General features: G+C 44.1%; 1 protein-coding gene across 1 annotated transcript in view; it reads right to left on the bottom strand.

Annotated features, from left to right (window-relative positions):
* ATOSA (atos homolog A) overlaps positions 1–27,998 on the bottom strand; it is a 257,996-nt gene that overhangs the window by 172,958 nt on the left and 57,040 nt on the right. The window contains exons 3-4 of the mRNA XM_069222452.1: positions 22,055–22,257; positions 15,535–15,660 (exon numbers count right to left, since the gene is read on the bottom strand). Coding sequence (XP_069078553.1) covers positions 15,535–15,660; positions 22,055–22,257 — 329 coding nt within the window. The remainder of the gene's footprint in view (positions 1–15,534; positions 15,661–22,054; positions 22,258–27,998) is intronic.

Below are 27,998 nucleotides of genomic sequence, written 5' to 3'. Positions count from 1 at the left end.
ACAACTAAAATATATAGGTTAGCTATACTTAGTACCAGTGTGCACAATACAGCACCATTATTTTCTTGCTTTCATGTTAAAACTGTTGTGTAAACTATAACTTTGGCGTAGTTCTACAAGGTTTGCTTTCCCACCTACAGATGATACAAATTAACTCAGTTCAATGCACCAGCACTGAATGTGAACAACAGGTCCCCCAGAACCGCATCCAATATATTGTTAAAGTAGAGTTCTTTTGGGTTACAAATAATCCCTGTAATGGGATCAGGAGCCCTGTAATAACAGAAACCAATCAATTAACTAAAGCATTTATTACAACAGGGTGAATGCGTTTCTCAGCACATCTAAAATAACTACCCAGAATATCATAAAACAGCCAGATGGCATCCTGTAAACAACAAGAATAAAATGAACATTTCTAACATAGATAAAATGTTATAAAACCTTGCACCCTAAAAACCTACTTCTATGTGGTACACTGAGAGAAAATGGAAGGAAGAGCAACTTGTGGCCTAGAGTTTCTTAGAGAAAAGAGATGCACTGCATACCTTGTTTGCAGCAAGACCTGTCGTTATCGGAGGAGGCATGAAAGCAGTGTTCCCTAAAAAGGGCAAGCACGAGCTGCTGTAGCAGGTTTCCTCTGGGACTCGGCTTTATCAGTAGCAGGCTAGATGTAGCATCTTCGAAGTGCTTTGGCAGTTGGTGAGACCGTCTCTGGCAGAATCACATGCAATAGTGTGGGAGAAGGACCGCTCCTGAGAAGTGGCCAAGTGGCAGCCGTTATATACTAAATCTCATCAGAATTTTTTATTTCTGACACAGGTTTAGGGATGTCTAACATATTATGTGAAACAAGGTGTGTCCCACACATTTACATATGAACATATAGGGTAAAAGGACATCAATTCAGACTACACTATTTTTTTTAGATGTCTGTATTTGTTTATATTCAACCTTGACAATTTTTCCCCAAATTTTGCACAATGACGCAAGAGCAATTTATGTGAATTTTGCATCCCCGTATTATCTTTCATTTCACCAGTAGATATCTTAAACCTTTTTTTAGCTCAACAGAACTGCAATCGTCTCTTCAACTTCTTTTTTAGAACAAGATCCATTTAGTACTTCAGGCTTTTGCACAGTGACCTTGAAAATCAAAACCCGTAAATAATCTCTTAACGTCATGGAAGTCTCTATAGAAACATAAATATAAAAATAAATAGAAACATCTGCTAATAGGCAAAACTTTTCCTTTTACCCTCTCTATTTTGGGGTTCTGTCTGCTTTTTATAGACAGTTGATCCATAAGCAAACCTGGGCATCCACATCTACGCCTGGTTTAGGAAGATGTTGTCACACAATTGTCCATTCAACTATAGTTCCCCAAAAATAGTCTTCCCATTTTCTTCCCTAAGCCTGCCTTTTCCATTACCACAGAAATTAACAACCACTGTACTTGGTGAATGTGCATCAAAAGCTAAGAAGCATAGGGTTTAGAGTTTTTCTCACATTTGAGATTAAATGTGAGACACAATTCAGATTATGAAATGCCTGTACACTTTTTGACTAATCCCACATCATTGTCACACACCTCATGCTGAAGAACCGACTCTAACCTTGTCCCTTGAGCCTTGGTGAATAATTTGGTATCAAAATTCAATAACACTATGAATTCTAGAAAGAAGAGACTGTTGGTGAGCCTTCCTGGCCTCTGGAAGATGGTGACCACTGTCTCAGTCACATGTGCAGCTCTTATAATTGTATGGCAGTTAAAGATTGGTAATACGTTTTATTAGAACCAGAGCCATCCTCTCTAAAACCAGCCCCTTAAACCGATTCAGACCTATTTTTATATAGCACTGCTAAATATCTATGCAAGAGTGCAAGTTTACAAAAATTAGAAATATATCTGTAAGCAACAAAAAAACAGTCATATTGCATACAGAAATGTAATGGAGCCTTGCTAACCTTCAGAAACGTAATTGCTCTCTGTGATTTATCTTGAGACGCTGGGCCTTCTACATCTCCATTGAGAGAAATCATAGGCAATCCTAACTAGGAAAGGAAATCCATTAGATCCTTTCTAGCACTCTGGGAAAACTTATAGAAATCTTAATAAAACAACAAAAATGATTTCAGTTTATGCTATTCATCTGAGACTGTTACTTCATCTTTGTTCTTAACCGCAACTCAAACACCACTCACTTTATGCATCTTTGCTACTAGTCTACTTATCTTGTTGTTTTTTTCAAAGAGTGTTTTTGAATCAAAAGGAGCTTATACTTTGATGAGGTTATAGGAAGCACATTTAATTGACACTTACTGGCTTGCTAGCTACCTGTAATCCTTTATCCATATTCCTTTGCTTTAAACCCTCCAAATTCTAGTTATTTTTTAGTTCCTCCTGAAATGGTCTAGTTTCCTCATAATAGTAACCAACTACCTTATCATGGCACTACCAACTCTGTTTTACAGAAAACAATTTAACTTCTATCTGCTCTGTTTTCAACCACTCAGGACCACATTTAGAGCAACAGTTACTGACATATTGTCTGAGACAGTGATATTTCCTGTTTGTTAGCTAATATGGCCCATACCCAAGGTACCATTTGTCATTATTTCGTCAGACTCTGTAAACAGCATATGCACATGTGAATAAAAGGAGAAATCTCTGCTGATAGATGACATTCCCTCCAGAAGGCGAAAACCCCACTTTTTAAAAACCTCTGCCTAAACACATCTCATGCTTGTTTCAACTTTATCAGACAAATGATCCTCTTCACCAGACATGATCAGGTTAGGCTTTCTTTTACCTATAATTTTAACTTTGCATTTTGGTTACTTTGTAAAGCAATCCAAGTAGACCTCCTTCCCCTGATAGGGGCATATGTATTTAAGTGTTATTAGGGGTGCAAGAGGTTCCTTGAATCTGAACTTCGATCTTTTCCTATTTCCCACTGTATCCTTCTTTGTGTTTCTCACTCCAGTAAGAAATATCTACTTATTAGTATGGCTATCCTCATCTAGCATACAATTTATAATGTGAAAAATAAACCCAAATGCATTACATTACTTAACAGAAAACAAAGTCAGTCATTACAGCCTAGCCATCCTGGATAATTTACACCAAAATCTGGTTCTGTTCTTCTACATATTGCACCTGGCACAGCAGGCACACTTGAACCATTTATGGGCACTGGTAAGCCTCCCCACAACTATGGAGGTGGCAGACTCGTCTTGAGTTCTGTAGGAAGCAGTGTGCCATGTAGCTCACCAACTCATCTTCAAGTGATGATGGAATGTGCTCTCTCATATGGGCACCTATGTATGAAATCAAACAGTTGATATTCCACTTTTCTGGCCCATGCTCATTTATACTACCTTTGCATTATTTAGTGCTGGGACCTTGAACACACTAGAGTTGACGAGAGAATGCTTGTGATAAATGTAACAACCTGCAATAATTTGGGTAGTATTCCAACCCATCGCTTTTTTGCCACCATGCCACCTCAGTTTGAACCCAGCAATAAGCAATCAGTTGCAACACTGCTCCAAAAGGAAAAGTCCCACCTGAGCTGGTATGCAAGGTCCTCCCTAAACCACAACACAAGCAACCTAAATCAGTTTTGCCCTGACTGGGGATCTTCAGTCAGGTGTAGACTGGCTCCAGTGATAGTGTGCATGGGATCAATGTTTGGGCATACCTTTGGCTATTTTGGACATCACATCAAACATGCAAAAAGTGATAGGGTGACGGCCTTTGTCTACAGTGGCATGGTTGTTGAGCAATTGCCTCTGACTGAGATTAATTCCAGAATTCCATCAATCACCTTGCTGTTGTTGCATCTGATGAGTGTGATGGGTATGCTTAGATGTGGGTCTCATGCTCATTGTGCCACAGCACTCAAGCTATATCTTACTGATGGGCCCCAAGTACGGTGAAACCCATTTGTGGTTGCTTGTGGTCCCTTCTGGAGTAGGCTTTGCCTGGTAGTTCTGCACAGACATGTTGACACCCTAAGTGCAACGAGTATCGTGTGCTCATGATGCATTAGGACTCAAGCTACACCCAACTAAAAAGCCTGAAGTATGGTGAAACCACGCAGGGGTTGCTTGTGGTCTCTTCTGGAGGGGACTTCGTTTGGCAGTTTGGGATGGACTGCCCCCAAGAGGAGCTGGTTCTGGACTGATTTGCATAAGATGGAACTTTGTCTATAGTGGCATGGTGGGGGAAATCGATGGACTGAAATGAGGCAATGAGTGACTGCCAGTGGCTGAGATTAATTCAAGAAGTCCATTCATCCCTTGTTGTTGCAAAGGATATTTTGTTAGGCAATGGACCACAACCGAGCAGGAGATGATCTTGTAATCTTCAAAACATACCTGAGTAACTTTCTGAATCACAATGCAAGTCCCAAACCATTTCCAGGATGAGGCGACTCTTTAGAATCTGGAACTATTTATTTTCCACAATACATTTTTAGGAAGTTAAGCAAACATCATATCTTCTGAATTTTACCATTTTCAGACTAAAAATACATTATGATATAGGTTTATTCAGAATTAAGATGTTTCCTTTCCTTTAGCATCAATTAAACCAAAAATGTAAATTTTTGCGATCTTTGAAAAGTACTATATACTACACACAGACATAGATATATCTAAAAAAAAAAAAAGAAACAATAAAAAAATAATATATATCTATATATCTATATATATGGAAAATGTCACTTACCCAGTGTACATCTGTTCGTGGCATTAGTCGCTGCAGATTCACATGCTGTGCACAGTCCGCCATCTGGTGTTGGGCTCGGAGTGTTACAAGTTGTTTTTCTTCGAAGAAGTCTTTTCGAGTCGCGAGACCGAGGGACTCCTCCCATTTCGATTCCATTGCGCATGGGCGTCGACTCCATCTTAGATTGTTTTCCCCGCAGAGGGTGAGGTAGAAGTTGTGTACGTTAGTAATAGTGCCCATGCAATGGAATGAATACGTATGTACATAATAAAGGTTAAAGTAATATGTTTACAAATGTACAAATGTTCAAGATCTACTTCTAAACGGCTACAGGCTCCCGGGGAGGCGGGTGGGCGCATGTGAATCTGCAGCGACTAATGCCACGAACAGAGGTACACTGGGTAAGTGACATTTTCCGTTCGATGGCATGTGTAGCTGCAGATACACATGCTGTGCATAGACTAGTAAGCAGTTATCTCCCCAAAAGCGGTGGTTCAGCCTGTAGGAGTTGAAGTAGTTTGAAATAATGTTTTTAGTACAGCTTGACCTACTGTGGCTTGTTGTGCAGTTAACACATCTACACAGTAGTGATTGGTAAATGTATGAGGCGTAGACCATGTTGCTGCCTTACATATTTCGTTCATTGGAATATTTCCTAGAAAGGCCATGGTAGCACCTTTCTTTCTGGTTGAGTGTGCCTTTGGTGTAATAGGCAGCTCTCTCTTTGCTTTAAGATAGCAGGTTTGAATACACTTAACTATCCACCTAGCAATGCCTTGTTTTGAAATTGGATTTCCTGTATGAGGTTTTTGAAAGGCAATAAATAGTTGTTTTGTTTTTCTAATTAGTTTTGTTCTGGCAATGTAGTACATTAGTGCTCTTTTGATGTCTAATGTATGTAGTGTTCTTTCAGCTACAGAATCTGGCTGTGGGAAGAACACTGGTAATTCTACTGTTTGATTTAAGTGGAACGGTGAGATAACCTTTGGTAAAAACTTTGGATTTGTCCTTAGAACTACTTTATTTTTATGTATTTGAATAAATGGTTCTTGTATGGTAAATGCTTGAATCTCACTCACTCTTCTTAGAGATGTGATGGCAATCAAAACTGCAACTTTCCACGTTAAGTATTGCATTTCACAAGAATGCATGGGCTCGAAAGGTGGACCCATGAGTCTTGTTAAGACAATGTTGAGGTTCCATGAAGGAACAGGTGGTGTTCTTGGTGGTATAATTCTCTTTAGGCCTTCCATAAACGCTTTAATGACTGGTATTCTAAATAGTGAAGTTGAATGAGTAATTTGCAGGTAAGCTGATATTGCGGTGAGATGTATCTTTATGGAAGAGAAAGCTAGATTTGATTTTGCAAATGTAGTAAATATCCCACTATATCTTTTGGAGATGCGTGTAATGGCTGAATTTGATTATTATGGCAGTAATACACAAATCTTTTCCACTTATTTGCATAGCAGTGTCTAGTAGTGTTGTGTACCAAGGTTGCCTTGCCCATGATGGTGCTATTAGTATGAGTTTGAGTTTGTTTTGACTCAACCTGTTTACTAGATATGGAAGGAGAGGGAGAGGGGGAAAAGCGTACGCAAATATCCCTGACCAGTTCATCCATAGAGCATTGCCTTGGGATTGATCTTGTGGGTACCTGGATGCGAAGTTTTGCCATTTTGAGCTTTCCTTTGTTGCAAATAGATCTATTTGAGGTGTTCCCCAAATTTGAAAGTAATTGTTTAGTATTTGGGGGTGAATTTCCCATTCGTGGGTTTGTTGGTGATCTCGAGAGAGATTGTCTGCCAAATGGTTCTGAATCCCTGGAATAAATTGTGCTATTAGGCGAATGTGGTTGTGAATCGCCCAATGCCATATTTTTTGTGTTAGGAGGCACAACTGTGTCGAGTGTGTCCCTCCTTGTTTGTTTAGATAATACATTGTTGTCATTTTGTCTGTTTTGACAAGAACGTATTTTTGGGTTATTATGGGTTGAAATGCTTTCAGCGCTAGAAATACTGCTAACAGTTCTAAGTGATTTATGTGAAACTGCCTCTGATGTATGTCCCATTGTCCTTGGATGCTGTGTTGATTGAGGTGTGCTCCCCACCCTGTCATGGAAGCATCCGTCGTTATGACGTATTGTGGCACTGGGTCTTGGAAAGGCCGCCCTTGGTTTAAATTTGTACTGTTCCACCATAGAAGCGAGATGTATGTTTGCCGGTCTATCAACACCAGATCTAGAAGTTGACCCTGTGCGTGTGACCATTGTGATGCTAGGCACTGTTGTAAGGGCCTCATGTGCAATCTTGCGTTTGGGACAATGGCTATGCATGAAGACATCATGCCTAGGAGTTTCATTACCATTTTGACTTGTATCTTTTGTGTTGGATACATGGCCTGTATTACCTTGTGAAATGTTTGAACCCTTTGTGGACTTGGAGTGGCAATCCCTTTGCTGTGTTGATTGTCGCTCCTAAGTATTGCTGTGTTTGACACGTCAAAAGGTGTGACTTCGCGTAGTTGATGGAGAAACCTAGCCTGTGAAGGGTCTGTATGACATATTTTGTGTGCTGTGAACACTGTCTTAGCGTGTTGGTTTTGATTAACCAGTCGTCTAAGTACGGGAACACATGTATTTGCTGCCTTCTGATATGTGCAGCTACTACTGCCAGGCATTTTGTAAAAACTCTTGGCGCAGTTGTTATTCCGAATGGCAACACTTTGAATTGGTAATGTATTCCTTGGAATACGAACATTAGGTATTTCCTGTGTGAAGGATGTATTGGTATATGGAAATACGCATCTTTTAGGTCTAATGTTGTCATGTAGTCTTGCTGTTTGAGCAGTGGGATTACGTCCTGTAACGTGACCATGTGAAAGTGGTCTGATTTGATGTAGGTATTTAGTGTTCTGAGATCTAGTATTGGTCTCAGAGTTTTGTCCTTTTTGGGTATAAGAAAGTACAGTGAGTAAACTCCTGTGTTTTTTTGTAGATTCGGTACTAATTCTATTGCGTCCTTTTGTAGCAATGCTTGAACTTCTAGTCCTAGAAGATCTATATGTTGTTTTGACATATTGTGTGTTTTCGGTGGGATGTTTGGAGGGAATTGGAGAAATTCTATGCAATAACCATGCAGGATAATTGCTAAGACCCAAGTGTCTGTTGTTATTTCCTCCCAAAGTTTGTAAAATTGGCTTAGTCTTCCCCCCACAGGTGTTATGTGATGGGGTTGTGTGACTTGTGAGTCACTGTTTATTTTGAGGAGTTTTGGGGCCTTGGAATTTTCCTCGATTTTTTGGGAATTGGCCCCCTCTATATTGCCCCCGAAAACCTCCCCTCTGATATTGACCCTGGTAAGTAGGCCTTGTTTGTGAGGTTGTGGTTTCTGTGGGTTGACCTCGAAACCCTCCCCTAAAAGGTGTTTTTCGAAATGTGCCTCTGCTCTGCGGGGAGTAGAGTGCGCCCATGGCTTTGGCTGTATCAGTGTCTTTTTTGAGTTTTTCAATGGCAGTGTCTACCTCCGGCCCAAACAATTGCTGTTCATTAAATGGCATATTGAGCACAGCTTGTTGGATTTCCGGCTTGAACCCTGAAGTGCGCAGCCATGTGTGCCTTCGTATCGTGATTGCAGTGTTTATTGTTCTTGCAGCTGTATCTGCTGCATCCATGGAAGACCGTATCTGATTATTTGAGATACTTTGTCCCTCTTCCACCACCTGTTGCGCTCTTTTTTGGAACTCCTTGGGTAAGTGTTCGATGAAATGTTGCATTTCATCCCAATGAGCTCTGTCGTATCTTGCCAAAAGTGCTTGTGAATTGGCAATACGCCATTGATTTGCTGCTTGTGCTGCCACCCTTTTTCCCGCAGCATCAAATTTGCGGCTCTCTTTGTCTGGAGGTGGTGCGTCTCCTGAGGTATGAGAGTTGGCTCTCTTACGAGCTGCCCCGACAACTACTGAGTCTGGTGTTAGTTGTGTTGTAATATAGATTGGATCTGTTGGCGGTGGCTTGTACTTTTTCTCCACCCTTGGAGTTATGGCTCTGCCTTTAACTGGATCCTGAAATATTTGTTTTGAATGTCTTAGCATTCCTGGGAGCATGGGAAGGCTTTGGTACTGGCTATGGGTGGAGGATAGGGTGTTAAACAGAAAGTCATCCTCAATTGGTTCAGAATGTAAGGTGACGTTGTGAAATTCGGCTGCCCTTGCGACCACCTGTGTGTAGGATGTACTGTCCTCAGGTGGTGACGGTTTTGTAGGATAGGAGTCTGGGCTGTTGTCAGACACTGGAGCATCGTAAAGGTCCCATGCATCGGGATCATCCTGACTCATTGTAGTATGAGCTGGTGAATGCATCAGTGGTGGAGTTGTTGCTGGTGATGCATGTATTGATGGTGGTGGAGACGGTGGTGGGGTTGTTTTCCTTGCCACTTTTGCCTGTGGTTGCTTGTCCTTTTGTTGAAAGGCAAGTTTCCTTTTTATTTTGATTGGGGGAAGAGTGGTTATCTTCCCTGTGTCCTCATGAATATGAAGCCTTCTTTGCGTGTAGTCAGGCTCTACAGCTTGAAGCTCCTCTCCAAATCTATGTAATTGGGAGGTTAATCCTTGTTCCTCTGTATAGGAACTAGTTTTCGGCTCAGAGGCTGGCTGTTTCGGAACCAAAACCTTTTCGGAAGTCTTTTTAGGCTCCGAAGAAACCTTCTTTGTTTTCGGCGTGGTGTCTCGGTGCCGCTGTCTCTGTGCCGAAGTTTCTCGGAGCCCCTGTCTCGGCTCCGAGGTTGCTGTGTGGCGGTATCTCGACCGGAGTCGGATGACTTCGACACCAGCATGCCCTTTTTCGGTGCCTTGGATCAGTCACCTAGTTTTCGGGTTAAGCCATGGCCTGTTGGCGGTGGCGTCCCCTGGGCTTTTGTGGTCTTCTCGTGAGTCTTGATTTTCGACGTCTTACTCACGGTTTGGGGTGTTTCTTCGACGTTGAGTTCTTCAGAATCCGACTCGTGGACGGAGAAAGCTTCTTCTTCCTCCTCGAAACGTTCTTGACCTGTCGGCGTGGACGCCATTTGTAGTCTCCTGGCTCTTCGGTCTCTCAGCGTCTTCCTCGACCGAAACGCTCAACAGGCTTCACAGGTATCCTCCCTGTGCTCGGGGGACAAGCACAAGTTACAGACCAGATGCTGATCCGTATACGGATACTTGTTATGGCATTTTGGGCAGAAGCGGAATGGGGTCCGTTCCATCAGCCTTGAAGTCGCACGTGGCCGGGCCGACCAGGCCCCGACGGGGGAATCGAAAAAACCCCGAAGGGCCACCGGAGCTCTTCAAAATTCGGTGTCGATTTGTTCTAACTAACCCGATACCGAACGCAAACAATACAGACGATTTTTTCTGAGATTCTAACTAACTTTCCGACCCGAAACACGGAGCGAAAAGGAACACGTCCGAACCCGATGGCGGAAAAAAACCCAATCTAAGATGGAGTCGAGGCCCATATGCAATGGAATCGAAATGGGAGGAGTCCCTCGGTCTCGTGACTCGAAAAGACTTCTTCGAAGAAAAACAACTTGTAACACTCCGAGCCCAACACCAGATGGCGGACTGTGCACAGCATGTGTATCTGCAGCTACACATGCCATCGAACATATATATATATTTCGGCTCCATTGCGCATGGGCATCAACTCCATCTTAGATTGTTTTTCCGCAGAGAGTAAGGTAGGAGTGATAGAGTGTAAAGAGAGAGATGTCCATGCAATTGAATAGAGATGTATCTACAAAGTTTAAATAAAGGAATGTTTATATACATATGTACAAATTTTTAATTATAACTTAAACAGCTACAGGCTCCCCGGGAGGAGGGAGGGCGCATGTGAATCTGCAGCGGAACATGCCACGATATGCATAGACTACAAAGCAGTAATCCTCCCTTAAGCAGTGGAAGTTGTCTGAAATAATGTTCTTAGTACAGCCTGTCCTACTGTGGCTTGTTGTGTTGCTAACACATCTACACAGTAATGCTTGGTAAAAGTATGAGGTGTCGTCCAAGTGGCTGCCTTACAAATTTCTGTAATTGTTATGTTTCCCAGAAACGCTATTGTTGCTCCCTTTTTTCTAGTCGAGTGGGACTTTGGCGTAATGAGCAGTTGCCTTTTACCTTTCAGGTAACAAGTTTGTATACATTTCACTATCCATCTGGCTATGCCTTGTTTGGATATAGGATTACCAGCATGGGGTTTTTGGAATGCGACAACTGTTTAATTTTACGAAATGATTTTGTTCTGTTGATGTAATACATTAGAGCTTTTTTAATATCTTATGTATGCAGTGCTCTTTCTGCCACTGACTCTGGCTGTTGGAAGAAAACTGGAAGTTCCACTGTTTGGTTTAGATGAAACGGTGAGATGACTTTTGGTAGACAAATGAAATTGAATAGCATTGCAAGTCGCAAATAGGAAGGGAACACCCCTTCCTATTTGCGAGTCGGAAATGCATTTTGTGAGTCGGATCTGACTCGCAAAATGCATTTCTGCATAGCAGAGGGGCTTTTGCGCCTCGCAAACGGCGTTTTTCACCGTTTGCGACTCGCAAACCCTTTGCTACATCTGGCCCTAAGTGCTAGAGAGACTGCTAGCAGTTCTAAGTGATTTATGTGTAGCTGCTTCTGTTTGCTGTCCCGCTGTCCCACTGTCCCTGAATATTGTGATTGTTGAGATGTGCTCCCCATCCAATCATTGATGCATCTGTTGTGAGAATGGCGTGAGGCACAGGGTATTGAAAAGGCCACCCTTTGTTTAAATTTGTGGGATTCCACCACTGAAGCGAATAGTGTGTTTGGCAGTCTATCAACACTAGATCTTGGAGATGATCCTGTGCCTGCGACCATTGTTTTGCAAGGCACTGTTGTAAGGGCCGCATGTGTAACCGTGTGTTTGGGACAATCGCGATGCATGATGCCATCATGCCTAGGAGTTTCATGACAAAACAGACAGTGTAGTGCTGATTTGGCTGGATTTTTGGCAACATGGTGTGGAACGACTGCACTCTTTGTGGGCTTGGACTTGCAAGCGCCTTTCGAGTGTTGAGTGTAGCTCCTAAATACTGCAGAATTTGCGATGATTGCAGGTGTGATTTTTGGTAATTTATCGAGAACCCTAGTGTGTGTGGGGTATCTATTACATAACGTGTGTGATGTTGACACTGTTTTTGAGTGTTGGCCTTTATTAGCCAATCGTCGAGATATGGGAAAAAAAGCATATGTTGTCTCCTTATGTATGCTGCTACTACGGCAAGGCATTTTGTAAAGACTCTGGGGGTTGTTTTTATCCGAAGGGTAATACCTTGAATTGGCCATGTTTTCCTTGTATAACAAACCTGAGGTATTTTCTGTGAGCTGGATGGATGGGTATGTGAAAATGCACATCTTTTAAATCCAGTGTTGACATAAATTCTTCCTGTTGCAGCAATGGGACTACATCTTGTAGTGTCACCATGTGAAAGTGTTCTGATCGGATGTAGAGGTTGAGAGTCCTGAGATCTAATATTGGCCTCAGCGTTTTGTCTTTCTTGGGAATAAGGAAGTACAGGGAGTAAACCCCTGTTCCTTTTTGATGATGAGGCACTAGTTCTATGGCTTGCTTGAGCAATAGTGCCGGTACCTCTGTTTGTAACATTGCAAGATGTTGCGATGAAAGTTTGTGCGCTTTTGGGGGAATGTCCGGAGGAAATTGTATGAACTCTATGCAGTAACCATGTTGGATAATGGATAGTACCCATGTGTCTGTTGTGATGTCTAACCATTGCTCGTGGAACATTTTCAGTCTTCCTCTCACAGGGGAAGTGTGTTGAGGGAAGGTGTTGACGAAGTCACTGTTTGTTGTTGGTGGCTTGCTTTGAGGATTGGAATTTTCCCCTAGACTTGGGAAATTGTCCTCTGTAGGATCCCCAAAATCCCCCTCTTTGATATTGTGTTTGGTATGAGGGCTTGGCTTGTGAGGTGGATGGCTCGGAGGGCTGTGACCTGAAGCCTTCCCTATATTGAGGCTTCCGAAATGTGCCTCTGTATGGGGATGAATAAAGCGCTCCCATCGCTTTAGCAGTGTTGGCATCTTTTTTCATTTTATCTATGGCTGTGTCCACCTGTGTGCCGAATAATTGCTGTTGGTTAAAAGGCATGTTGAGGACAGCCTGTTGGATTTCAGGTTTAAAACCTGATGATCTGAGCCATGCATGCCGCCTAATGGTGAAAGCCGTATTTATAGTCCTTGTGGCTGTATCAGCTGAGTCTAGCTCTGATCTTATCTGGTTGTTTGTTATCGCTTGTCCCTCCTCTACCACCTGTTGAGCTCTCTTTTAGTGTTCCTTGGGGAGATGATGAATAAAGTCCATCATCTCATCCCAATGAGCGCTATCGTATCTAGCGAGGAGGGCCTGTGAATTAGCTATGCGCCACTGATTGGCTGCTTGTGACGCCACCCTTTTCCCTGCAGCATAATTTTTTTTTGCTTTCGTTATCTGGAGGGGGTGCATCTCCAGAGGACTGCGAGTTAGCTCTTTTCCTTGCAGCACTGACCACTACTGAATCGGGGGCAGCTGTTGTGTGATATACACCGGGTCTGAGGGTGGTGGTTTGTACTTTTTTTCTACCCTTGGGGTTATAGCTCTTCCTTTAACCGGCTCCTGGAATATCTGCTGGGCATGTTTGAGCATACCTGGGAGCATGGGTAAGCTTGGTATGTGGCGTGTGTTGAGGACAATGTACTGAATAAAAAGTCGTCCTCTAGTGGTTCCGTGTGCATGCTTATGTTGTGGAAAGCTGCTGCCCTAGCTTAATCTTGTGTATACGAGGTGCTATCCTCAGGTGGAGAGGGCTTAGATGGGTAGCACTCAGGGCTGTTATCTGATACAGGGTCATCATAAAGATTCCATGGATCTGTGTCCTGATGTGACTGCATAGTGTGTGTAGGAGACTGTGCAGTGGGTGTAGCAGGTGGAAAGTCAGTTAATTGAGGAGAGTGAGGAGGAGACTGGTGAGGAGAAAACTGGCGAGGCGGAGATTTCTCTCTTGGCACTTTAGCCGTTGGCTGATCAGTGTCATAACGTCCATGGAGGCCAGTTTTCTTTTAATTTTGAGAGGAGGTGCTGCGAGGATCTTGCCAGTGTCCTGGTGGATCTGTATCCTGGCTTGTCTGTCATCAAAATCCTCCATTTGTTGTAGCTTTTCCTCAAATCTATGGGTTTCTTTAAGCTGTTCTGAAAGTCCATGCTCCTCTGTGTAGGACTGTCTTTTCGGCTCCGAAGCCAGTTTCTTCGGCACCGAAGGGCCCGGGGTGGTACTTGGCCTCGGTTCGGAAAGTGATTTTCGGGGTCTCGACTTGACGGGTCGGTGCCGTATGGTTTGGGAGCATGTGTCTCGACTCAAGTTCGAAGACTTCGAGGCAGGTGTGGCCTTTTTCGGTGCCGAAGGTGTTACTTGGTCACCGGTCGATTTTTTACAGGCCTTCTGGCAGTGGCGTCCCCGAGGCCTTATGTTTGGTCTTGGTCTGGGTCGGGGCAAGTGTACTCACGTGCTGGCCCGCTGTCGGTGGTCGGTCGACGTCGGATTTGTCGGAATCGGAACCTTGAACGGAGATGGCAGTGTGAATCATCTCCTCTTCTTCCGCGTCGAGGCGTTCGGTGCTCTTGGACACCATCTGTAACCTTCTCGCTCTTCGGTCTCGCAAGGTCTTTTTGGAACGGAAGGATCTACAGGCTTCACAAGTATCCTCTCAGTGATCTGGAGACAAACACAGATTACAGACATGATGTTGATCTGTGTAGGGATACTTGGCGTGACACCGAGGGCAGAATCTGAACGGGGTCCGGTCCATGAGGCTTTGACGCTTCTTGCGGTCGGGCAAGCCAGGCCCAAGCTGGGCGCTGGAGCCCCGAAGGGCAACCGAAGATGTGTCCACCGGTACTGAGGTGTCAATGCTAGATAGGACGCGATAGAGAACAATACAGACGAATTTCGATGAATTAAAAGTTTTTTCCGACTCGAACAACCGGAGTGAAGAGGAACACATCCGAACCCAATGGCGGAAAGAAAACAATCTAAGATGGAGTTGATGCCCATGCGCAATGGAGCCGAAAAGGAGGAGTCACTCTGTCCCGTGACTCGAAAAGACTTCTTCGAAGAAAAACAACCTGTAACACTCCGAGCCCAACACTAGATGGCAGGACCTGTGCATAGCATGTGTATCTGCAGCTACACATGCCGCCGAACATATATATATATATAATATATATATATTCACCAAAGAGGACCCGAATAACCGAGGCTCAAAAAGGTGGCGGTCCGACCATGGCTTCGAGAAACACCATAAAATACACAACAAATTCTTGTAATAACAAGAAAGGTCAGGACACTTCCAGTGTGATTAAAGCTTTTACTCTTCACAGATTACTCCTCCCAACGCGTTTCAGCCGTAGCCTTGTTCATGTATACACATATATACATACACATACACACACACATACTTACACAGACACATATATATCAATCAGAATAACAGAAGGAAGATTGGTACACTAAACAAAATAACTCAATTGCCATGGACATTTTATCAACTCCTTTGCACCCATCTCCTGCAGGTGTGCAGCTATATTTATTTACAATTAAATTACATATTTTGTTTTCGCTACCTGGTGTGTAGGAATAGTTGTTTACTTTCCACCAACAGGTCACTAAATAAAAACTGCAATGCAACAGAATAACACAAATGCAGGCGACACAAAATACTTTTTAATATACCACCAACGTACCTGTACAGAATGTTACGGGGGACAGCACCATGAGATACACTCAACCAGGCGCTCAATTGGGAAAAGAAAACAAACGATCGAACAGCCAATAATAAGGTCTTTTCTTCAATAAATCGATCTCCACTTCTATAATTGTGTAAAGAAAAACAGAGAGGAGTCATTCAGGTTAGCTCATTTTATATTTCAAAACCTACAGTTTATTACGTTAACACTTGCACAAACGTTTCTTTGGAAGAAAAAAAAAAACACCACATGTACATCCATAATGATGACTGCTATGTGTGGCACATAACAATATATTTAAAATGCATATAACCCTGGAATCATCATAGTAAATGCATGTCCTTTTATAGTGCATGCATTATTAAAGCACATGGTTTAATTGTGAAGACATGACTTACCTGTAACTGCAGTTCTCTGGAGTTAGTATCTTTCATGATTTAATACCTCCAGGTGTCAGGCTAGGAATCTACACAAACATTTCACATAGATAGGATGTTGACTACATTGGGCTTCTCCAGCAAGTAGTTCTTGAGCTACTGGTAGCTCTCCAGCTCCCTGTAAATAGATCTCCTGTATGAAGCCCAGCCTTCTAAATTTGAAGCTTTTGAGTAGCTGAATTTATACATGAAAACCAAAATAGAAACATGTATTAGAGGCAGAAATGTGAGTATTTTCAGAACTCCTATGCTGATGTTTGGACAACAATGCTTCAATTTCCACAATATATTTAAAGCTAGTATTTGAGCTCTAAATCGTGTGGTTTTTTGAAAACTCATTACAAATAGTATTACGTTGGTGCTTTGCAGCTATGACTGTCTATGAAATTGACAGAGTGTTTTTAGATAAAGGGCAAAAGTGCTTTGACCTGTTGTAAGTATTGTGGGCTTTTAACCACGCCAAACTCACGTCCATCACTTTTACTCGTTAGTGGGCTTGCCTTTCAAAAATCCCTTCATGTCATTGGTAATTGATTTACGCTTGTCCACTCTTGGTGGGGTTTTGTTACCGCCTTGGAGACTGACTCTGTTACATGGATACCTGCTTGATCACTGATATATACTACAGCATGGGTGAACTATTTTTTTATTTTTGTCTCTCCCCAGCCATGGCCCTCACAGAGCGCAAACTCCATCAATGGTTTTGGAGTGCTGGTAACATTGCTCACACTATTCCCTAATCAGAGCCATTTGTTTTGGCTCTCCCCCTTATGCTCCATAGCTTTCCCAAAAACATCTATAATTGATAAACGCTTTACTAAAAAACAGAAATCTGCAATACTACAATATTCACTGCATTCAATGAAAGTCGTCCCATAATGCTTTTGAAGCATTCTTTTTCAAAACAATTATGTCCATAACTGGATCACTACCAAAACGTTCAGCATGACACACACTGTTTAATTCATCTCTGGGTTCCCACACTAGGTTAGTGGGGACCCCAAAATAATAACCCACTCCCACCACTCTGTCCCCTTTTAAGCTCTCCTATGGCTGGAACTTTTGTTTTACAGCTTGGAATATTTTCTGTTATAAGGGCCTTAGTATTGTATTAGGCCTGCTAGGCCTGAAAATGTGCACTATGCCCTCTATGGGTTAAATACATGGTTGCACTACATTACATTGTGTCATTCAAATTTAACGTGTTTATGCCCTAATTATTAGGTTACATGACCATGTTTCTTACTAATTATATTTTTATTGTGTTATCCTCTAGGGGCTGTTCTCAGCATTATAATCAACATACTACAGTGTTTGCTGCGCTCAGTCGTCCCATAGTGCTTTGCAGGGCATTCTTTTACAAAACATTTTTGCTCATAACTCAGCCTCTGGTGGTCCTAGGAAATGGGACCACTTCCAAAATGTTCACCACATCCTCCTCATTCTGTCTAGAACATCTCTGGGTCCCCACACTAGGTTAGTGGGAACCCCAAAATAATAACCCCTCCCGCCATTCAGTGTCTTTGCAACCTCTCTCATGGTTGGAACTTTCATTTTACAGCTGACTGAAAATGTGCAATGCACTACCCCATCTAGGGGCTAAGTATACAGCTACACTGCAATACTTTCTGTCATTTTCCCTTCATGTGGTTATGCCCTTTAGGGGCTAACTATATGGTAACATTACCATGATTCTTACACATACTATTTTCATTGTGGTGTCCTCGAAGGGCTGTTCTGAGCATTACAGTCTAATGCCAAACATTTATTTCTGATAAAGGTTTTTATTGGGTTTATATGATAATTGTATATGTTTTATTAAGCTCTCCTTACTGCAATAATGACAATGATTTCGGCCAACTTAACATCCTTATTACACTGTGACTGTTTGAACACTCTTGATATGTTTGGGTGACCCTCCTAGTTTATTTCTCTCATTACTCCTCCCTGGATGTCTTGTTTAGGGAATTGTGTTAGCCAGCCAGCAACTCTGATGGCGGGGTGGTGAAGGTGGTATTCTATTAGAATTAGCATGGCAGATTTAAATTAGGACGCTAAATGGCAACATTTTCAATTTTGGCTGCAGATAAAGGAAGAAGGTAAATGGAAGTGCTTTAGCTTTATGCAGGGCCACTGGAATTATGTGGCAAGAAAAGTCCAGTTATGAATTTACAGCACCAATAGCTCTAAGTCAAACAACTGCAAGACCCATTGCATTGCAAATGCTTGTTCATTTTATTGCTGGGAACCCTGTCTGATTCACTGAAGTGATCACTGCTGGTTGTTGTGCATAAGGTGGGAACTAATGCAATTGTGTCTGATGAGGTCACTATTACAACACTAATGATGTTAGTAGCTCAGGATGGTTTGTATTGAATATAAGTAAATAAAGGTTTACAGACCCTTGGACTATAATGTTTGTGCTGTATTACACCCATGCGGTGGAATGACTAGGAACAAATGATTATCTTTTCTGGATTCAGATAATGTGCATTGATTTTGTAGCAGTATCTTTATTCAAGTCTGGAGGTTGGGTTGAAATTAGCTAGAAAAGGCAAACAAGTTTGTAGTACTCTGTGTCCCACCTATAACACTTTGTTTATTTGAAAAGCAACACAGTAGTGTCTGGTGAATGTATGAAAAGATGGCCATGTTGCTGCCATAAACATGTCACTTAGTGGGACCTCTGCTAGGAAGGTGAGAGTTGCTACTTTCTTGTAGAGTGTGCTACTGGTCAGGTTTCCAGTCGTACGACCGCCTTTCAGAATTTTGGACTGATCCACCTCGGGATGGTACTCTTAGTTACTGGTGAACCCCTTTTTTTTGTTCTGCAAATAACTGGCTTCCATTCCTGAAGTCCTTTGTTTTCTCTAAGAAATACATCACAGTAATAAGTCAAATGTGTGCAGTAACCTTTCTGCTTTAGTCTTCGGGGCTTGGAAAATTTGAATTGTGTGTATGATACGAAACCATGATAATATCTTTGGAAGAAAGTGTGAGTTTGTTCTCATAACTATTTTGTCCGTGTGTATTTGCAGGTAGAGTTCCTGGATTGTTAAAGCCTGAAGTTGGCTTAACCTGCGCAGTGAAGTAACTGTGGCCAGGAATGTTGTTTTTAGAGTTAAGAATGCAAGTCCTGCTTTGTACAGAGGCAGACTTGTCTTGAGTGCGGCAGGAACCTTTACGTTTTAAGTGCTATCACCAACACAACAAACCAGCGGCTCTGCAGCATGACTAAAGTTTAAAAAGCAATATAACGTGGTCAATATAGTCCGCATCATAGTGTTTTTTTTAAGCTTCAAGCCATGTTGTACAGCAGCTAGCGCCGCTGTCCAACATGTCTCAAAAATGCATTGACAAATCAACAGATTTTGCAGAGGTGAAGACTATTGGCTTTGTCAAATGCTTGTTCACCATCGTTCCCACTTCTTGAAAACGTTCATATGCATCATGTGTCAAGTTAATATTGCAGAATATCATTCAGTATCTGTTGGCTGGAAGGGTGAAGTAAATCATCCCCTTCCATTGTGGAAGCATTGAAGATGAGATAAGTTGATAACGCTTCCCTTTTGCTTTTAATTGTTGTTCTTGAATGAGTTCACGTGCGTTGTTTGCAGATGCAGCCTCAACAAGAATTTGGATGGAAAGAATGTACTGAGAGCCAACTATGGGAATATCCACAGGGGGTTCATCCTCCCTGAAAAGTATTGGCACTATGGCATGCCTATCATCAATTACTGGATGACAGACAGCAGTCCAAAGTTCTTTTTCTATTTTGCTTTTTTTGGACACACCACTCCCACAGCATCACTAGCAGCTGAAGACATTCAGCAAAATCCTCTATAAAACACAACGGCCATCAAATCAAATCATTAACATTTATAAAGCGCGCTACTCACCCGTGCGGGTCTCAAGGCGCTAGGGGGAAGGGGGTTACTGCTGCTCGAAGAGCCAGGTCTTGAGGAATCTCCGGAATACGGAGTGGTCCTGGGTGGTCCTGAGGCTGGTGGGGAGGGTGTTCCAAGTCTTGGCTGCCAGGTAGGAGAAGGACCTCCCACCCGCTGTGGAACGGCGGATGAGAGGGACGGCGGCGAGAGCGAGGCTGGTGGAACGGAGGAGACGGGTGGGGGCCATGTGTTGTGTCCCTCAACAATTATGTTTTGTAGCACTTTTAGGATAGAGTTCTAGTGTATATGTATATGCACACATATATATATATATATATATATATATATATATATATATATATATATATATATAAAGATTTGCTCTCTCTTGCAAACAAAGACATTATCAATGATGTAACCTTTTGCCGCATGCCTTAGACTTGTGATATACAGTTGAAGGCATGCGGCAAAAGGTTACATCATTGATAATGACTTTGTTTGCAAGAGAGAGCAAATCTTTCATTTCAGTTCCTCGTGTTACACTGGACATCAGTGAAAGCGTAGTCTAGTAATCGTGTTTCATACAAAGTCATTCCTATTGGGTGCATGGAATAAACTGAGGCAGAAGGCTTATGTCAAAACAAAAGGTGGTTGTTGCCAATGCTTGCTATGTTCTAATCCTTGAAAATGGCTGTGGCATTTTTAATGGTGCCGCTTTCCCTAAAGTAAAAAACAATGCTAGGCTCCTTTCTTCTGCACATCTTGCCTGGCACATGTTCTGCCAAGTGTGCCCAGAGCTGTGTAAATTAGGCACCGGTCACTGTTTTACACAGCAGATAATTAGTAGCAAGGTGTGCATTCTGAAACTTGGGTTCTGGCTGGGAATGAAAGGCGCATCAAGGCAATATTATTCAAGACGTGCAAGGGGAATGGCCTGTCAGTGCTCAAAAGTGTGCATTTTAATTCACTATTTTTAAAATGCGCAAGTATCAAATGGCATAAAAAATGATTACATGTGACAAGCAGCGATGGAAGAAATTAGTGTGGAGACAGGTCAGGCAGCACGGCAGGAGGGAGATGGACACATGATGAGGGGGAAAGGAGCAATAATGAGGACAACAGCCAGTCGGCGGACTTGGAAATATATGGGAAGAGCTCTGAGTAGGAGAGCAGACGGCCTGCAGATTAACTTGTATGGAGTGCTGGATCCCAAATGTGAACAAGCACCAGCCTCTGCTGTGGCTTTAGCACTCAAGTGGGCCCCTGCTTCGGTGAGTGTGCATTGCCCTGGGGGGACTGGTGAGTATCACTGTCATTGAAGCGTGCAGCTCCTGGGTTCACAAATGATTTTAATCTAGTGCAGCCACGTGGAGATTACGAGGGCTAAATAAACAGTAACTGCTGTGCAGCTGAGAGGCACACTAGAGAGCTAGATCACTAGAATGCTGACCTTTGTTGACACCATGAGAGCAGCCTCACAAAGAAGTTTGGCGGATGGAAAAGGAGTACTTGGACCTCGGGACAGTGATATGAGCAAGCATATGCTGAATAACAGGAAATTGCACTCTACAGCCATTAGAAACTGAGGAAAACTAAGTGTCAAGCACAGGGACCAGTAAAAGGCAAGGGGCAGGATGTAAGCCTCTTTTAAGATTTATATTAACAATAGATTTCACAAGTACAGCACAAGCGCTGTGCAGACCAAACCTAAAAAAGCGTGAAAATACAAATTTGAAGCTGCTTTTTGCTAAATGGAATAGCACACAAAATCAGAGGTGCCTGCACTGGTTGTGGGTAAGTGGATCCTTTTATGGATAGATGCAGGTTAATGGGAGCTTAAGGAAAGACAATAGGATTTGAGGTTTGTGGATGCCTTACGTTAATATTAATGCATTAGTTCTCCCATAGTGACCGCACAGTGCTAGGGATTTGCATCTCTTTGTTACCTAGCATTTTAGTAGATCTGTATCCTTTATTATTCAGATTGGGACTGTGGCTATGTACTGTTTTTAATCAATCTTAATTGTTATTCCTAAAATAAATGAGTACAGTTTGCCAAATAAAACAGTAGCCTATATAAATAATGACTAATAACATACACAGTGTAGTTCAAGTTTTAAATAATGCAGTGTTTATTCCTCCAAATACTATACTTCCTATCACAACCCTTTCAAAAACAATGAAAACACTTACTGGCGTGGAACAGGCTCCAAAAGCCATCTTTCTAAAAGCAATGCATCTTGCTTAATTGCAGGATCCTTCAAATCGCTACTCTCTGTGGTAGCTCCTTCATCACTGTAACAGCAGTCTGGAAGAAGCAGCACCTCCACCATAACAGGGGTATTATTCTTCCACAGCATTATAACTTCAGACCTCGTTCTTTTAGCTTGGCAACACTTAAAAATAATAAAGAGAGATATTTACAGAAAATCAAAATACCAAGTTAGTATATGTTATAACTGTAATGTAATAAACGTATGAAGCACTTTCCTTATGAAACACAACATTTTGAAGCATAGGAACTATAATATTGTAAACTGAGGAGATAGCGGAGTAGCTGGGCCCAACCATACTTAAACTTAAATAGGCTGTGTCCTGCCACGACACAAAAGGCTGCACATCTCCTGTAGTTATTCTGGTGCAGGACTAGGAAGGCAGGGCACCTGTGTACTTCAAAGGCCGGCCTCTAAAAGCCTGTCCCACTTCAAAGACACAATGGTGTATAAATACTGGACCTCAGACACCAACACTTCAGTACAATTCTGAACCTGTGGATACTCTGTCCGGAAGAAGGGCATCAATTCGTGCTGGACTGCTGCTCTGCTGACCTGCTGCCCTCTTGTCTGGGGAAGAAGAACTGGACCTGCAACTTCACCTTGAACCGAGCAACCCAGAGTGAGTCCAAGAGCTAGTCCGCTGGCCTCCCGAGCTTAGCCTCAGGGACATAAAAGGCTTTCCAACCAGCTCCTGGACCCAGCTGCAGCAGGCTCCTGGCCCTCGAGAAGTTTTCCTCAGGCCCTGGACAGTTTGTGAGGCTCGGCACACTCAAATCAAGTTTTTGGTCTCTTTGCGACTGCAAACGGGCCCGTTCGCCAAGACCATGCTGCATGCACTGAAAGCAAGCGTGTGTCACCACCAGCCCATCTCTTCACACCACAGCATCAATCTCTTATGGGTAATCACTAACGGAAAGCACCAGCCTGCCTGGCCTGCTCTTCACGTCACATTGACAACCAACTGTGATGCTCTCCTTGCTCCTCACAATGCACTCCTCGTGACCTGTCCAACGCGAACAGGACTCTCGGCACAAAACATGAGAAGGTAAACCTTAAGTGGGACTACACTAGGACTGTGTCCAAACTGCGCTCCCTCGCGGTCAGCATCAACTGCTGACTTTGAACCGGTTCAGTGCGACCAGGTAGCTGCCATTGGTGATGTATGCTTTTAGGTGCTATTTCATAATTTATTCTTTAAAAATGCACAACTCCAGTTCTACAGATTGTATTTTTAGTAGTTTTGGTTTTGTTTTATTTATTTATTACATTCAGTTCCAGCTTTCTAATTTGGCGTGGGATATTTTTGAGTGGTGGTTTCCCTGTTTGAAGTATTGCACAAATACTTTACACATTGACCCTAAGTTAAGACTGCTCTTTAGAAAGCTACCAGGAGGTTGAGCACAGGTTAATTTGGGGTTTCCCTGTGCCTTATCTTGACGAGGTTTGTGGATGCTGCTTGAACAGGGTTCACCCACCAGGCAACCAGTAACAAAATTTCTTACAATTATATTGTATTTATATGACTCTGGGTAACCTTAAACATCACCTCCTGTTGAAACTCCTCATTTCAATCAATATCACCCATAGCATATCAAGGCGCTGTATGTGTGGCGTGCTGCTCAGTGGAAGAGTTAGGTCTTGAGGTCCTGCCTGACCTGCTTCAGTGATGTGGTATGTCTGAGCTTGAGAGGTAGTATGTTCCATGTCCGGGCTGCTCGTACGAGAAGGATCTTCCTTCTGCCGTACTTTTCCGGATCTTGGGGACGGCTGCAAGGATGAGCTCGGAGGAACGGAGACGTCTGTTGGGTAGGTAGAAAGTGAGGAGGTGGCTGAAGAATGCCAGTCCTATGTTGTGCAGTGCCTTGTAGGTGTGGATAAGGAGTTTATATGTGATGCTCTTGTTGACTGGGAGCCAGTGTAGGTCTCTGAGATGGGAGGAGATGTGGCTGTGTCTTGGGATGTCCAGGATGAATCTGGCTGCTGCATTCTGGACTATTTGTAGTCTTAAGTTTCTTGGTGAAGCTGCCAGAGTGCATTGCCATAGTCCAATTTGCTGGTGATTTGTGCATGGGTGACTGTCTTCCTCGTGTTGAGGGGAATCCATTTGAAAATCTTCCGCAGGAGTCAGAGGGTGTGGAAGCATGATAAAAAGACGGCGGTGACTTGGCAGGTCATCAATAGAGAGGAGTCCAGGATGATTCCCAGGTTGCATGCATGGTCTGTGGGGGCGGGGCATTACACAGTGCGCTGGGCCACCAGGAGTCATTTCAGGCAGATGGGGTGAAGCCCCTGTCTTGACCAGTCTTGACCGAGTTGAGCTGAGGCATCTGGCCTCAATCCAGGCGGCGACTGCTCTCATCCCGTCGTGGAAATTACTCTTGGCTTGAGCAGAGTCTTCGGACAGGGAGAGGATCAGATCGGCGTCATCAGCAAAGGAGACTATGTTTAGCTCATGTTGTCTGGTGATCTTGGCAAGTGGGACCATGTAGACGTTGAAAAGCGTCAGGCTAAGTGAAGATACTTGGGGCACCCCGCAGCAAGTGTCTTTTTGTTCTGACGTGAACGGCAGTAGACTGACTCTCTGTGTTCCTCTGGAGAGGAAGAACCTAATCCAATCCAGGGCTTGGTCTCGTATGCCGGAGTCATGCAGCATGTGCAGAGGGGGGGTGGGAGACAGTGTCAAAGACAGCAGAAAGGTCGAGGAGGATGAGTGCGGTCGTGCCTCTGCAGTCCAGTATGATGCATAGGTCGATGGAGGCTGCTAAGAGTGCGGTGTTGGTTATGTGGTTGATTCTGAATCTGGACTGGGATGGGTCGAGGATATGCTGTGTCTCGAGGAATTTGGTGAGTTGCTGGTTGACGGCTTTTTCCGTTACCTTGGCTGGGAAAGGAAGCAGAGAGATGGGTCTGTAGTTCTTCAGCTCTCTAGAGTCGGTGGTTTGTTTCTTGAGTAGCTGGCTGATTTCGGTATGCTTCCAGTCTGAGGGAAGTGTGGCCTTCTCGAAGGATCGGTTGATGATTCAGCAGAGCTCCGGTGCTATGGTGGCGCTGGCCAGGTTGAGGATGTGATGAGGGCATGGATCTGAGAGTGCTCCAGAGCGAATGGAGTTCATCAGTCTTTGGGTGTCCTCTGTGGTTATGGGGGTCCAGGAGTCCAGTATCTGGTGGCGTGCTAGGTCTCTGGTGGTGAGCGGTGCTGGCGGGATTTGGTTTCTGAAGTCTTCGTCAATGTCCTTGATCTTACGGTGAAAGAAGGTGGCAAGGTTGTTGCAGAGGTCTTGGGAGGGGGGAATGGAGGGGGTGTCTGTCAAGGGGTTTGTGAACTCTTTGATGACGGCGAAGAGCTCTTTGCTGTTGTGAGCGAAGGTGTTGCGGAGTGCTTGAAAGGCTTTTTTTGGTGGCTCTGATGTTCTGGTGGTGCGTAGTGACTGCATTTTTGTAGGCTGTGCGGTCTTCGGGTGATTTGCTGACCCTCTAATTACGTTCCAGTCGTCTGCAGGAGAGCTTGGATTCCTGTAGGTCTGTCCTGTTTGGCTCTTCGATTCCCTGAGGTTTTCCTTAGGGGAGGGGGCTAAGCTGTCTGCACAGTTTGAGATCCAGCGGTGTAGGTTGTTTGTGGCTTCATTTGCATCTGTTGCATTCGGTGGGAGAGAGTGGATGAGAGCGTTGGTGAGCTGTGCTTCCGTGACTTTACCCCAGGGTCTGCCAGGGGGGCGTGTGGTGATATGCGGTATACTTTGTGTAGGTAAAGTGGATGCACGTGCGGTCGGTCCAATTGTGTCCGGAGGTGTGGGAGATGGTGATGTTGTCCCTTGCTGAGAAAACGAGGTACAGAATGTGTCCAGCTCTGTGGGTGGGGACGCTGACAAGTTGTTTGAGGCAGAGAGTTGTGAGGTTGTCCAGGAGGTTTGGGGTGTTAGGGCCATCGTGGGTATCAAGGAGGAATTTGAGATCGCCGAGAAGGATGTAATCGGAGTATGTGAGCACTTGGGGGGGGTGACGAGGTTGGCAATGTCTTCGCAGAACTGGGGTCAGGGTCCAGGCGGCCTGTAGATGAGGGTTCCACGTAGAGAGGTGTTTGGGTTGGTCTGGATCTGGAAATGTAGGTGCTTGTGAGTTGATTGAGACTGCAACTCGATGGTGGTAGTCAGGTGGAGGTTGATCTTGTAGATTATGGCAATGCCTCCTCCAGGCTGGTTAGCACTATCCTTTTGAATGATTTTGTAGTTTTACGGGATGGCCGTAGCAATGTCTGGGGCAGTGGTGGGAGTGATCCAAGCCTCCGTGAACAAGGCGACATCTGGGGCTATTAGGTTGAGGAGGTCCCAGACATCTACTGTGTGCTTGACGAGGGAGCGTGTGTTGAGGAATATGCACTTGAGGTGGCCGTCCAAGCTTGGTGCAGGATCATGGGGTGGTCCTTGGAGGGTGTTGGAGCAGGCGCAGCAAGAAAAAGGTCATTGGGTGTTCCTGAGGTTGGCTTAGTGGCAGGCTGATGATGTTCCCGGGTTGGAAACCTCTATAGTGCTGGCGTCGAACCAGTGGATGGGGTGAGAACCAGGGTCCGTGGCGCTGGGCGCGGACCAGGCATGAATAGACACAGACCGCCTTGCCTTTGGTGCACAAGTGGCAGTCCGCCATTGCGAAGGGGAGGGAGGCAGGGGGTCTGGTCAACAGGGAGGGTGCTTTGCAGGGTGCGGGGAGTAGGAAGGGGCTGCGGGGAAAAACATGGAGAGGGAAAGGAAAGAGATGGGAGGTAAGAAATGAGAAGGTTACAGAAAAAGAAACAAGTGAAAAAAGAAGTATAGGCAGAAGTAAAAAGTAGGAGTAAAGAGAGAGAGAAAAGCGAGACAGAAGATATTTATTTGCAGATGGAGAACTGAGAGTTAGGCAGGCTCTCAGATCGTCCCTAGCAGAGGCAGCAGCAGGAGGAGCTGCACTGGGGAGGGCAACAGACGCTGACCAGGAGGTCCGAGGAGTTGCCCTTTCACAGTGCTGCAGCCACCATTAAGAAGGTCAGTGAGGTGGGGGGTCCCAGTCAGCTGGGAGGCAGAATGGTGGGAAAAGTGCTTTGCAGGGGTGGGGGGTTGGGAGGGTGCAGGAACAGCAGCAGCGCGGGGAAAAATGCAGTAGGGGGAAAGAGAAAAGAAGGAGTGAAGGGAGACTGTAAAGAGAGACAGAGGATTTTTACTTGCAGCTGCCAGAGTCAGGCAGGCTTTCGGTTCGTCACAAGTGGAGGCATAGCAGCAGGAGGAGGAGCTGCACTGGGGAGTGCAACAGACGCTGACCAGTTTTGCATGCCTTCTTTTGAATGATGAATTCTTACTGGATGACGACTAGTTACAGACATCTGAAACATCACACAACGGATTTAGCTACTTGATCTCATTTTGGCATCCATGTTTGATGTAGATAAGTATTCGTACCTGTCGTTTTATAGGTCACTGGTGTGGTACATGCCCATTGTCACTGTTTTGTTTCTTAGAGCAAGCTTTTTCCAATTCCTTCCGAGCTCTTGCTCAAGTTGTAGGTCGAGAGGTCACTGCCCAGACTGTTTTTCTGACTACATCATTTGGAAGGTGCTTCAGTGCATCCCTCGCACTATGTAGCTAGCTTCCTCCGCTCCTGGGTTGCGTTGCTTGCCCTGTCCACTTTCCTCATTGTGTTGCGTACACTTGTACCATCCATCCCTTTGTCCTGTGTTGTGTTGCTTTCCTGGTTCTCTACTAAATTGTGTTTCTTGCACCATCCCCTCCCACGGTGTGTTGCTTGCCCCGCCCCCACCCGTGCTGTGTTGTTTGCCCAGTCTCCTTCTCTCATTGTGTTGCTTGTCCCGTCTTCCTGCCTCATTGTGTTGCTTG

This window comes from Pleurodeles waltl, chromosome 3_1 (genome assembly GCF_031143425.1).
Source record: "Pleurodeles waltl isolate 20211129_DDA chromosome 3_1, aPleWal1.hap1.20221129, whole genome shotgun sequence".
Classification (NCBI taxonomy): Eukaryota; Metazoa; Chordata; class Amphibia; order Caudata; family Salamandridae; genus Pleurodeles; species Pleurodeles waltl.
Note: the sequence above shows the minus strand (reverse complement) of the source record. Positions and strands in the feature narration are given on the sequence as shown.